This window comes from Terrapene carolina, unplaced genomic scaffold (genome assembly GCF_002925995.2).
Source record: "Terrapene carolina triunguis isolate 2854851 unplaced genomic scaffold, T_m_triunguis-2.0 Scaffold68, whole genome shotgun sequence".
Classification (NCBI taxonomy): Eukaryota; Metazoa; Chordata; order Testudines; family Emydidae; genus Terrapene; species Terrapene triunguis.
In genome coordinates this window covers 20,527,305-20,541,585 of record NW_020664419.1, presented here as the reverse complement: position 1 = coordinate 20,541,585, position 14,281 = coordinate 20,527,305, and the positions used below count along the sequence as shown (strand labels likewise).

The window sequence follows — 14,281 nt, the reverse complement described above, 5'->3', positions numbered from 1 at the left end:
TGTAAAAGTAGATGCAGTATGCTTGAAAGGATTTGCTATAGTAGTTAGGTCATTCAAGTTTGAGGGGCCGAGTCCTGCAGACGTATGTTCTTGAGCAATGGTCCCCAAACTGTGGGGCAACCCCCCAGAGGGGCACAGAGGAACATTCGGGGGGCATGGCAGGGCCCAGGCCAGCCCCCATGGATGGGAGGGAGTACCACCCAGCCCCATTTGGCCCCCTGCCGCAGCTCGGCCCTCATTCCCTCTCTGCTCCCAGGCCAGCTCTGCCTCTAGCCCCAGTTTCTCCCGCATCCTCAGTTCCACCCCCTGCTCCACCAACAGCCCAAGCTCCTGTACTGAGGAAGCCTTGGCTGTGCAGTAATGGATGGGGGGAGGGAGTAGCACAGACAGATTCCATTCAGTGGCAGATTAATAATTTTGCTGCCCCTAGGCCGGGAAATAATTGCTGCCCCGACTCCGCCCTTTTCCCACCTCCATTCCAATCCCATCCCCAAAGTCTCCGCCCCCTCCCTTCCCCTATTGGATCCTTTCCCCAAATCCCTGGCCCCGCCTCTTTCCCCCAGCGCGTGGCGTTCCCCCTCCCTCCCTCTCTGCCCTGCGAAACAGCTGTTTCGCGGCGCGAGCGCTGAGAGGGGAGAGAAACAGGACGCCGTGGCGCGCTTGCAGAGGAGGTGGAGGTGAGCTGGAGCAGGGGGGCGGGGCGCAGAGGGGAGCTTCCGCCCCTGAAAATTTGCCAGCCTAGGCAATAATACGGCGCTGATTCCATTACTGGTAAGCAGGGTGCATGACAAGAAAAGTTTGGGTACCACTGTTCTTGAGTAACTTTGCTAATGGGAGTAGTCCCGAAGTCATCAACTGGTCTACTCAATGTGAATAAAGATACTGTCTGTAAGGGTTTCAGGACCCAGTCCTACAGGCTTTCGTATGTGAAAGGTCTTTTGTATGGCATGTGTTGATGTAGATTAGTATAAATATTTTATAAGTTTCTGAACTACTCTACATATAATAGAATTTAGATTAATGCATGCTACTTTTTACTGCTGTAAATGTGTATATGATTTTTTGTATCACTAAATATTATGGTTTTGAAGCTGTATTGAAATCAGTATGTGGTTGTCTAGGTATTACTGTAAATGCTGCATAGCTGCACAGAGCTTTCTAAAGATATGGGGGCAAAGTCATTAGTTGGGAAGGTTGCTGTATTACAAAATTCTAAGTAAGCGTCACAGGGTCCACTCGCCACAAATGGCACCTCCTGCTGGCCATCCTGGGGATTAGCTCTGCCAGCTTGCACTCTCCCTCCACAATGGTTTTCTCCCACCTTGTCTCGCTCTGCTGCCCTACTCACTCCTGGGTCTGCAGCTTCCTCTGTGTGGCTTGGCCCTCTGGCCAGGCCACTAAAGTCCTCTCCTTCTGGGGAATTCACAGTTTTTTTCCAGACCTGCGGTCTGACTGGTGTCTCCAGTGCCCTAGCCCCGGGGGGCAAACTTTTTGGCCTGAGGGCCGCATCAAGTTTCGGAAATTGTATGGAGGACCGGTTAGGGGAGGCTGTGCCTCCCCAAACAGCCAGGCATGGCCCACCCCCTATCCCCCCCTGCTTCTTGCCCCCTGACAACCCCCCCCCCCAGGGCCCCTGCCCCTCCACATACCCCTGCTCCCTGTCCCCTGACCGCCCCCAGAACCCCTGCCCCCTGCCGCCCCATCCAACCCCCCTCCTTCCTGACTGGCCCCCGGGACCCCTGCACCCATTCAAACCCCCCTGTTCCTTGCCCTCTGACTGCCCCGCCCTCTATCAACACCCCCACACCCTGACCACCACCCTGAACTCCCCTGCCTTTTATCCAACCCCCCCTCCCCCGCTCCCTATTCCCTTATTGCGCTGCCTGGAGCACCGGTGGCTGGCGGCGCTACAGCCCTGCCGCCCAGCTGAATCCAGCTACGCCACTGCGCAGCACAGAGCACCCAGGTCAGGCAGCAGCTCTGCAGCTGCGCTGCCCGGCCGCCCAGAGCATTGCGCCGGTGGCGTGGTGCACTGAGGCTGCGGGGCAGGGGGAACAGCAGGGGAGGGGCCCACAGGCTGTTGTTTGCCCACCTCTGTCCTAGCCACTCCCCGGTGGCTGGTAGGAGAAGCCAGGCCCACACTTAACACTGGGTTCCAGCCCGAGAACCCTTTAACAATCAGCAACAGTCGTACCTCTTGCTGTTTTTCTAGGCTTCTTCCTGCATATCTAGCTGGCTGGCTTGCACTTGCCCCCTTCTGGGGAGTGACTGCAGCCTTTCCCAGCAGCAGCTCCCCTTTCTGCAGCCAGCTACCAGGCTTTATACAGGCGAGCCTGTCCTTAATTAGCTGCCTCCAGCCTAAATAGCTGATTGGGCCTACCTGGCTTAATTCAGCTCTTGCAGGGCTAGTGTGGGGAGTCCACCCCATCACAATTAGTAAATATCCAACTTCATAGGGTTATCCAAATTGGGAAAAGTATTTATTAGATGCCTAGGTAGAGTAGAACAAATAATTTTCATCTTAAGCAAAAATAGTTTATTTGAAAGTGGAAGAAGGGTTTCTGAAAATTGATTTTTATCATTTCTTCTCTGTATTTGCATGTAAATATAATGTATTATTGAACATATTTGCAGCACTGATGAAACAGTGAGTTTTAACAAAAAAAGGGTGAAGGAAATAAAGTTGTCTTCAGTAAGTTACTTTCTGCACTACTGGTTTAAAAAGATACAGTTGCTGTATTGAAAGTTTGTTGTTTTTTTTTTTTTTTTTTTAAATCAATATACTATAGTGAAAAGATTTTGTGGAAGTTTGTCTTTGCTTTTGTTGTGAATATCATCTTTATGTTTGTATACGTGGATATTACACTGTGAAACATTATGACCTAAGTCAGAGTGAAAACCTTGGAAGCAAAATGCCATAATTAGTAGTTGAAACATATTTTTATTCACTTTACATCACCCAGATGTGTGTTAGATGCTGTACAGTATAGACTGACCATGTCTAATACATTGTCAATTTTCTGTCTTTTTCTGCAGGCTGCACTAAATTTTACTAAATATTGTGAACCTGTAGTCAGAGGAGAAGGTAAGTGCTTTTCTTTTCTATTAGGCTGTCTCTACGTTACAAGCACTGCAGCAACACTGCCGTAGTGTAGACACTTGCTACAGCAATGGGAAGAGGTTTTTCCCATCTTTGTAGTAAATCCACCCCCTCGAGAGGTTGTAGCTAGACAGAAGAATTCTTTAATCAGCATAGCAGTGTGTATGTCAGGGCTTAGGCCAGCTTAACTATGTCTCTCGTGGTGTACATTTTTTACACCAGTGAGTGACGTAGCTAGGTGTAGACCAGGCCTGAGTAGCAGTCCGCATTTGAAACAGTGGGGCTCAACCTGTGCCTCTTCTGGAGTGCCCCGGCTTTGATCCACTTTCCATTCACTCTGCCAATCACAGGAGTGTTGCTTTTACCGTCTAATACGGCTTCCGTATGAGAAGAGAGTAAGAAGACTGGGACAGGGTTAAAAAAAGAGCTAGATAAATTCATGTAGCATAGGTCCATCAATGGCTATTAGCCAGGATGGGCAGGGATGGTGTGCTCGCCTCTGTTTGTCAGAAGCTGGGAATGGGCGACAGAGGATGGATCACTAGGTGAATACCTGTTCTGTTTGTTCCCTCTGGGGCACCTGGCATTGGCCAGTGTCAGAAGACAGGATACTGTGCTAGATGGACCTTTGGTCTGACCCACTATGACTGTTCCTATGTTATAATGTTTTAATGCACACACTTGGACTGTAGCAGAAGCAGACTAACAAGCTTTTAGTCAGTGTTTTGTTGGAGATGAGACGGAATCTGCTGCCAAGCACTTTCCCCTCCTCTAACTGATTATTTTGTGTCTGACTCTATTCAGCTATTCAATTGAATTCCACTCTTCTATAGGTTAAACACTTTTTCAGAATTTACACTAACAAAGCTGATTTTTGCTCTATGCAGCAAATGAACGTGACACACGTCGACTCTGGAAAAATATTGAATCTCATTTGAAGAAAGCAATGCAGACTGTTTATCTCCGGGAAATATCCAGGTAAGTGTTCCTTTTTATTTTTAGCCATGTGCCTCTCAAAAGCCTTACTTAAAATGTCATATATGTGGTAAGTAGTATTTCTTCCTGCCAGATTGACTCTTCCTTTTTCTTTTAACATCAGTTTCTTTGCAGCCATAAAATACTACAACTATTTTTACTAGTGTGTCTCAGATAGGAAAATACAAACAAGTGTTCACAGTGTGTTTTTACAAGACCTTATGAAACTATTAAGTTAATGTGTGAAGTAGATTTTAAGGCAAAAAGCATATAAAACTATTTATTAACTAGACACTGAAACAGTCCTCCGCCAATGGAGATGTGATTGGTCCTTCTCCAATGCCAAGGCAAACAGGTGGACTTTGCATCATGCCTGGAAAGTCAACAACAATTCAGACTGTAGGGGGAGAGCAGTCTAAAGGAGAGGGCCCCTTATGGATAATGTTCTGTCAGCAGCTCCTCCCTTTTATAACAAAGGTCAGACATGGGTAAGGTGTTTCTGCTATCATTGGATGTGTTAAGTATGACTCAAGTGTCCTCTCTTGTTCTATAGTCTTTAATTTTTGGTATACTTAATGGGTAGGTTTTTTCAGTGTTGGGGTTTTATTATTGATTTACATTTTAATTTACAAAAATGAAAACCTCTTTTAAACATGCTTATAATCCAATAAATCCCATAATTTGATTTGGTAGGAGATAGAGAAAAAATTATAGGGTGCTTTTCAATAATTCATAACCTCTTAAACATGGAAATCCATCACCATAATATGAGGATAACTGAAATTGTCTTCTCTTTTAAAAATTGCCTCTGAAGTTCCACACTGTATCATTCATCTCTTACTATGCAAACCTCAGAATTCTTTAAGGTACTATAAATATGAGAGGCAACACACAAGCTCCTCAAAACCATCTTATTGGGGCAAGGTTTATAAATCCACTGCACCATCATTGACCCATAGTTCCTTTCTTTCCTTCACCTCCTGCTTTTATGGAACAAAAACCTTCTTCTCTTCATGGGATTATTTTATTTTTAAATAGCATTAAGAATGTATAGGTGGGTGGGTGGTGGTGAATTAAATTCTTGATCAACTTTTTATTTGGGATATGGTAATACCAGGGTACAACATACATGAGAATGACACATTAGGTGGTGCTGGTGCGGGTGTGGAACTATATATATGAAAGAAAGCATAGAGTCAAATAGAGAAACTCTTAAATGAATCAAACTGTACCTTAGAATGTCTATGGATAGAAATTCCATGCTTGAATGATAAGAGTATAGCAATAGGAAAATACTACCGACCACCTGACCAGGATGGTGATAGTGATTGTGAAATGCTGCAGGAGATTAGAGAGGCTATAGAGGTAGAAAACTCCATCATAATGGGGGATATCCGCAGTCCCTCAGTATAGGATTCTGAGATGAAGTTTTTAGACACCATTAATGACTGCTTCTTGAAGCAGCTATTTCTGGAACCCACAAGGGGAGAGGTAATTCTTGATTTAGTCCTAAGTGGAGCACAGGATCTGGTCCAAGAGGTGAATATAGCTGAACCACTTGGTAATCGCGACCAGAATATAATTAAATTTAACATCCTTGTGGGAGGGAAAATACCAAGGAATAGCACCACAGTAGCATTTAACTTTAGAAAGGGGAACTACACACAAATGAGGAAGGTAGTTAAATGGAAATTATTATGTACAGTCACAAGAGTGAAATGCCTGCAGGCTGCATGGAAACTTTTTAAAAGCATCGTAATAGAAGCTCAAATTAAATGTATACCCCCACATTAAAAACATAGAGGACCAAAAATTGCCACCATAGCTAAACAACAAAGTAAAAGAAGTGGTTAGAGGCAAAAAGGCATCCTTTAAAAACTGGAAGCTAAATCCTTTTCAGGGACTATTCTCACAAGGGTCTCTTAAGACAGGAAGTACAATCTCTTGCAGTCTTTGTGGTGATTGAATCAGTTCCACTGGATTTTATCAGGGGAGGGTTCTACTCCAGGTACTGTACTACTTGGGTTCCCAAGACGAGGAGGATGGAGACTGATTTTAGATCTCAGGACTTTGAACAGCTTCATCCTCTCTGTGATTCAGGTTAGTAACCCTGGAAGTGATCATTCTCTCTTTGGATCTCTGGGGGTTGGTCTCTCTCTCTCTCAACCTTCAAAATAAATACTTTCATATAGCTGTGCACCCTTCTCTCACATGTTTCCTGCAGTTCATTCTCGGCAAAGACTACTACCAATACTGCATCCTACCCTAGGTCTTTCAACTGCTCCAAGGGTCTTCAAAAGTGCCCTTGGCGGTAGCAACTCATCTTTGTCAGATGGGAATAATAGTCTCTCCCTACTTGGACGATGCACTCCTTTCTCGAGGTGCAGTCAGTAACCAACAGGACCCTGTCTCTTTCCCACTCCTTGGGCCTCTGCCATTCTGGACACCATTACAGCCAAAGCATATTTGCCCATGGAGAATTTTGCTATAATGTCCAGCCTCATTTCCACAATACATCAGACCCGCAAACCACAGTGAGGGTTTGCCTTCAGCTCCTGGCCACATAGCAGCCTGTATATCCATAACATCTCTTGCAAGACTACACTCCTATTGTCTTCAGGTTTGGCTATGCACAAATTGTCCAAGTGGGTGTCATACCTCAGAGGGTCATCAGCTTCTTCAATAGGTGGAAGGAGCCTCAAAAGATCTGCTTTGGGAGTTCCATTTTCATGTCCTCTCCCCACAAAGATCATCTCTATAGATGCCTCCCTAATAGGCTGGGGCACCCATTTCCAGGTCTTCACAGCTCAATGGAGACCTCTATCCAGATCAACATTTTAGAATTCAGTGCAGTCCATTACACTTGCTATCACTTCCTACCCAACATCAGGGCCACTCAGAGTAATGCTGGACAGCAGGTCTGCAATGTATTTCAAAAATCACCAAGGAAGAGCAATATCCCAGTCCTTAAGCACAGAATTAATAAAACTATGGAATTGGGGTACATATCCCACCACATAGAGATTTTAGTGATTTATCTGCTGGGACCGTAGAACACAGTTCCCACTTCCTGCTCAGGAAGTCTGCTACAGAGTGACATAGTATTTCAGAAGATCTGTCTCACCTGGGGTTCCCCAGAGAGAGATCTTTGTGACACCATCAATGTAGAGTACTGACATTTCTGTTCAAGGGGAAGGCACAGTCGCAACTTGTTGGGAGATGCCCTCCTTACTCCCTTGGCCTCACATGTCACTCTACGTTTATCCTTTAGCACTGTTGTTTCTCAAGGTCCTAAATAAGTCCACACGAGAAAGTGGTGGCCATCATCATAGTGCCATCATGGCCAAGGCAGGTATCTGATTTGCTTGTCTCTGTGACCACCTCTTCATCTTCCTCTGGCAGCAGATCTCCTCACCCAGCGGTCAGGCACTGTGACCCACCTCCGTGCCTGGCTCCTAGATGGCTCTCTAGTGTACAACAGGACTGTTCTTCAGAAGACCAAATGATACGGCTCAATAGTGGAAACCCTATGTGCAGAAATGAAGATGTTTTCAAGCCTGGTGTACCCATCAATCTGTACCTCCTCTTGAGTCTCTCCTCATGCATGTTCTCAATTACCTATAATATAATAATATATGGAGATATCCTATTATTTTATTATTATTTCCTAGAACTGGAAGGGACCCCGAAAGGTCATAGAGTCCAGTCCCCTGCCTTCACTAGCAGGACCAAGTACTGATTTTGCCCCAGATCCCTAAGTGGCCCCCTCAAGGATTGAACTCTCAACCCTGGGTTTATCAGGCCAATGCTCAAACCACTGAGCTATCCCTCCCCCTAAATTTAAAACCCCAGGCTTATCACTGAGCTCAGTTCAGGTTCACCTGGCTGCCATTACAGCTTTTCACTCCTCCCTCAAGAGGTTTTCAGGCTTTTCTCACCCAACCATTGCAAGATTCATTAAGGCTCTGTTTAACTTTGACCTATTTATGAAGAACCTGCTGCACACGGACTTCAGCTTAGTCCTGAACGCTCTGAGAAACGCCCCCATTTGAACCTACAGGGAATTGTACCCTTCTTCATTTGTCCTTTTAAGACCTCATTCCTCACAGCCATCACCTCAATCAGAAAGGTAGGGGAACTCAGAGCACTTAAAGCTGACCCACCTTACACTGTTCTATGGCAGCAAGGTGATGTTATGTCCCCATTGCTGTCTTCTGCCTAAAGCTTCATCAGAATTCCACATTAATCAGGGCATTCATCTACCAGTGTATTACCCCAAGCCTTGATCTTTGAGAGAACAAGGGAGTATCCATATGCTGGATACACAAAAATGTACCTTGGCAGGATTAAGCCCCTTGGCTTTTTCTAGACTATTTTTTTTATTTCCATAGCAGAAAGAATGAAAGGGCAAAGATTGAAAACAGATTTCAGGATGCATCCTCACCTTGTAACAAAGCCTCAAAGGTGCGTCCTCCACCTAGGGAGATTGCCTATTCCACCAGGGCTCAGTCTCCCTATCTGGTCTTACTGAAGAACATACTCATCTTGGACATTTGCAAAGCTGTCACCTGGTCTTCAGTACGTTTTCTCAACACTGTGCTCTTGTCTGTACATCAGCTCTAGAAATGGCCTTTGGCGAAGCTCTTCTTTGGCTCATACTGAATCCACCTCCTCAGCACCCTTCCCCCTCAGTTGGGGTACTCCTTGGGAATTTGCTGACATGGAGCACCCATAGGAGCAATAACTTGAAGGAGGAGAGGTTACTTACCTTGTACAGTAACTGGAGTTCTTCGAGATGTTTTGTCCGTATGGGTGCTCTACTACCCACCCTCCTTCCCCTCAGCTTCAGAGTCGTTAAGAGCACAGGAAAGGCCATATTGGATCAGACCAATGGTCCATCTAGCCCAGTATCCTGTTTTCCGACAGTGGACAGTGCCAGATGTTTCAGAGGGAATGAACAGAACGGGGCAATTATCAAGTGATCCATCCATTTTTGTCCCAGCTTCCGGCGGTTAGAGGCTTAGGAAACCCAGAGCATAGGGTTGCATTTGTGACCATCTTGGCTAATAGCCACTAGTGGATCTATTTTCCAGGGACTTATCTAATTCTTTTTTGAACCCAGTTATACTTTTGGCCCTCACAACATCCCCTGGCAACGAGTTCCACAGATTGACTGTGTGGCGTGTGAAGTAGTATTTCCTTTTGTTTAAAACAAACCTGCTGCCTGTTAATTTCATTGTGTGACCCCCTAGTTCTTGTGTTATGTGAGGGATTAAATACACTTCTTTATTCACTTTCTCCACACCATTCATGATTTTATAGACCTCTCTCATATCCCCTCTTAATCGTCTCTTTTCCAAGCTGAAAAGTCCTAGTCTTTTTACTCTCTACTCATGTGGAAGCTGTTCCATCCCCCTAATCATTTTTGTTGCCCCTCTTTGTACCTTTTCCAATTCTAATGTATCTTTTTTTGAGATGAGCGATCAGTACTGCACGCAGTATTCAAGGTGTGGGTGTACCATTTAATACCAGGCATTCAAGTTCACCCATCTTAGTATTTAGACTTCTAGCATTTATATACAAACACTTATAAAATTTTTCACTTTTTAGCTGTCTGCCATTATGTGATGTAATTGAATGGGACTCTTTTTCATTTGACTGTTTCTCTTCAGTTCCTACCTGTACTCTATCAACTTCATTCCTATCTTGTTTACTAGGATATAGAGAATTGCCATTAATAGATACTTCCCTAAGAGATGTCTCCATCCGAACTATGTGTTCCTTTGCACCTGTTGGCTTTCCCTCAGCCCTTACTTTAAAAACTCTTCTACAACCTTCTTAATTTTACATGTCAGCAATCTGGTTCCATTTTGCTTTAGGTGGAGCCAATCCTTCCTGTATAGACTCCTCCTTTCCCATTCTGTATAGACTGTGTTTGAGAAGGAACCAAAGTGGTGGCAACCCTCTCCCACCCTATATATCTTGTACCAGAGCACAAGGATGCATAGGGCACAGGTCTGGACCCGCTCACAAAATCTTGGTTCATGAGTCCATGGATCCTGATGTGGAGGACCCATAGGGACAAAACATCTTGAACGCCAGTTACTCTACAAGGTAAGTAACTTCTCTTTTTTCATTTGGATATGACAGGTATTCTTTCTTTAAACACCTGTCCTTCTTTTTTAGCTCACAGTGGGAGAGAATACAGCAGGATGATGGAGAATCTGGGCACTTGAAAGGTATCAAATAGATGCAATAATTCTAAATAGTAGTAGTTATGGTAGCAGTTATTTAGTGATGTGATTGCTGATCCCTAACAAACACTTGAATGGAATGACTTTACTGAGGCCTAGATTGTACCTCCTTCCTTGGTGCAGTACATGCCTGGATGTTGAGTCTAGGCATGAGGGGGAAATAAACCACTACTCCTATGTGCAGAAGGGTGGGGAGTAGGCTGATCTACGACTCTCCACTCGCTCTGTGCATGACCAGCAGAGATGACTGTATCTGAAGGGAAGTATGCTGCCCCTGGTAATGGGCTGACACAGCATATACCAGAGCAAAACAGGAGCCCTGGACAAAGTGTTGCTGAGAGAGGTATGTGAATCATGAGTCACAATTCCTTTCTACTGCTGCCTCTGGAGTAGTGCAGCTCTGTGCCACCACCCCTTACGCAGAACTGAGAGTCAAGTCTTAATCTGCTGTTTAGTTTTCAGTGACTCTTCAGGGAAGATTAACATAAGAACAGCCATATTGGGTCAGACCAAAGGTCTGTCTAGCCCAGTATCTTGTCTTCCGACAGTGGGCAATGCCCGATGCTTCAGAGGGAATTAACAGAACAGGTAATCATCAAGTGATCCATTCCCAGCTTCTGACAAACGGAAGCTAGGAGATTACTAAAACGTCTTCTTTGAAAAGTCCCTCTGCCATTCAGCAGTAGATTCTTGCCCAGTTCTGAATTTTTGGACCATCTTTTCCCCCAGTCTCCACCATGGTAAGACTCTTCTTTTGATAGATGCGGTATGTTCTGACTGCCTGTCAAACTGTGGTGATAGTCTATAGATAATGTGGTAGTGATCAGAGTGTGATTCAGACCTTTACTTTTTAAACAAATTTGTTACTTTTGCAGTGTGTCTGGTAAAGGGAAATAGAATCATAGGGTTATTCCTAAACCTCCTATTTTTCCCAAATGAGAGCAATACACTTATTCCTGATTAGCTCAAAAAAGAGAGATTTTGCTTAGTTACTTTCAGGATACTTTAAGCTCATGCACTAGAGGAAATGGTTTTGTAGGTAAATAACATTTCTGACATTAGCATTGTTCTTAAAGAGAAATTAATATGTAATAAACTGTACTCTGGATGTAATTAAACAAACAATTATTCAATGCATAATGCTAATCCCAGCAGGTCAGAAAGATGGAGTAGGAACACAGGCATTTCAGTATTCATCTCAGTTGCGTACAAGCAGGAGTTTCTTTTATCTGGGATTGCATTTTTTTAATTAAAATGCTGTACAAATAAAACAGCTACTTGACTGTTAGTAGAAGCTAAAAAAAATATGCCGTGCTTTCATGACTACCTGAAAAGAAATTTGTAAATAACCCTTCTCAAGTGCTCCACAATTATATTGTGAACTCTGAAATTTACACTAACTTTTAAACATGTTCCACTGGTTTGATCCTTATTTGTTAGAAGTATGAAGATTAAACCTGCATCTTTTGTTTATTTGAGCATTGACAGGTATATGCTTGGTGTTGTACAAAGCACAGAAGACAAGCTATATAGGGCAGGGAACAATCTAGATGAAAAGACAAAACTGAGCAGTCACAAAATAGACCCTCTAAGAAACTGACCTCTCCAGCCAACAGAGAAGATAAGGTAGCTTGAGCTGCTGGTCATACACATTTTAAATAAAAAAAATTAGTGACTGGAGGAAAGTGGGGAAAGAGAAAAGTGTAGAAATGGAAGGGTGAAAGGAAGGAGGAAAGATACATCATGGAATACCCTTGGTTATGTAAAATATATGTAAAATTGCAAAATGCATGTATAGTAGACTAGACCAAATGAATCAGGCTGAGTGTTTTGGAAACCTTTTCCCTTCAATCATAAATAAAATTAAAAAACCAAAATGTCCAGAAGCTGAGCTGCAGCTGAGAAACCAGCCACAGCCTGGGTGTTGATGTGTGTTCAAAGATGCAATTTGACTCCCTAGTTGGAGTCTGGCTCATTGTGGAGCTGGTCCCTTGAACAGTTTATAGCAGCCTTTAGGTCAAATCTCAATTGGGAAGCGGACAGTTTGGTTAGCTAGTGTGGATATGGCAAAATTATCAAACTGTCTTAAACCAGATTGGCCTGAAAATGTTTAAAAATGTGAGGGTTGTTTTTTTAAAACCAGTTTAGCAAATGAAGATCCCAGCTCAGATTTCATCAATGATCTGGGAACCACTATCTTCTTCTTAGTAGGGGTATTTGTCACAGTTCAGGGTAACTGGACCTGTATTCCCCCACCATGATCCAGCAAGGGCACCCCCTCTACACTTCCAGCTCTTAAGCCATCACCTGTCTTGGGTGGAGACCTCTGACTGTCTTCCTCATGACCAGGGTACTTCCAGACTGCACAGCTCCTTGCCTATACTGTCACCTCCCCAACAAATTCAGGCTGCCTAAGCCGATCTGCTTTGCTTTGCTTTTCTGTTCAGAGACAGTAAAGAATGTAATTGCCACTGTTAAACTACCACACAGCTCTTTGTAAGTAAGCACATTTATTCTTAAGGTGAAAGCATTACAAAGAAAACATTAAAAACAATAAAAAAAAAAAAACCTACACGCATAAACTTACCAGAGATCATCCCCTGACTCCAACAAGGGCTCTGGCTGGTGAACAGTCCTTTAAACCTGACCCAGGGGTTTTCCTCTTGTTACAGGTCATTATTTCTTTTGCACAGAACAAGAACACTTACTCTTATGGGGTCTCAGTAGGCCAAAGTCCTTCCAGTCCTTCCCTAAGGATCCCCGCAACCATGGACCAGAGATCCTGTCCACTTGCTGAATCAGAAAGACGGCTCTAAGTCAGTTTAAACTCAGGCTGTTATCCAAAAATCCTTTCTGTGCCTGCTGGTTCCTGGAGAATCCAGTTTGAACCAGTATATGTGAGTCTTTCTTCAGGTGGTGGCAACTCTCTGGAAGTGTTACAACCTGAGTAAATTTGCCTAATCATCACCCACTGTCCCTGGAGGGCTGTTGTCCCTGTCCTCCATGGAATTACGTACAAACCCTGTCCTACAATGATACATACATTCAATAAAGTTTCCCCTGGATATTGCAGGAAATTGTCATCTGTTGCTATATATATTTAATCTTTGTATTACCATAATGCCTGGGAGCTCTAGGGCAGTCCACCAGCAAACTGAGTGCTGGTTTTGTTTTGTTTCAGGGGTGACCCATGCATGCCACATTGTCCCACAGCACTGCCTGCTTTACTCTTGGAGTATCCGGATTGTAGCAAATATCCATCTCTGCTTACTTGCAGGAATGGATCAGGCAGAGAAGAGGAATGCTGCAGTGTGTTTGCCCTTGAGAACCAGAACAAAACTTACTAGTCTAATTTTAAACCTCTCGCGGTTAGAATGCTCCCTCAGTGACTCATAAACTGTGTTTGTTTTATAGGACTTTCTGCACATGCTCACGTAGAACTTCCTTATTACTCCAAATTCCTTCTAATAGCTGCTTACCTTGCCTCCTACAATCCTGCCAGGACAGATAAGAGGTTCTTCCTTAAGGTAACTATATTTTTTCTTACTGCTATATGCTGGAGTCGTGCATACTTCTTCACTCAGGTCAGAACTCCTTTAGGTCATTCACTTTCAGCTCTCTTTTGTATCTTATTTATTTGATTTGAACAAAACTGTGACTTTGGATCACATATTGTGGTATGTTGACAATTGTCACCTCATTACTGATGTTTAATATGAAAAATGAACTGTTTTGATCATTAAAATATGCATAATATTTATCTAGCACTATTGTGTTGCATGGCATTTGTAAGGCGACATAGTTCCCTTCCCTGAAGTATTCGTGATCCTGCAAATCAATGCGCTGGTGTGTACTATTATTCACAGTTTGAATCCCATGGAAGAGAGCAGAATTCCATGTGGGTCTAAAGAGTTTGCACTAGTATATCTGTCTGGAGAACAGAGGCCTTAAT

The 14,281-nt window shown here is 43.8% G+C and overlaps 1 protein-coding gene across 1 annotated transcript in view; it reads left to right on the top strand.

Annotated features, from left to right (window-relative positions):
- ORC5 (origin recognition complex subunit 5) overlaps window positions 1–14,281 on the top strand; it is a 138,820-nt gene that overhangs the window by 27,890 nt on the left and 96,649 nt on the right. Inside the window, exons 7-10 of the mRNA XM_029910799.1 lie at window positions 3,037–3,085; window positions 3,988–4,078; window positions 10,262–10,314; window positions 13,744–13,856. Coding sequence (XP_029766659.1) covers window positions 3,037–3,085; window positions 3,988–4,078; window positions 10,262–10,314; window positions 13,744–13,856 — 306 coding nt within the window. The remainder of the gene's footprint in view (window positions 1–3,036; window positions 3,086–3,987; window positions 4,079–10,261; window positions 10,315–13,743; window positions 13,857–14,281) is intronic.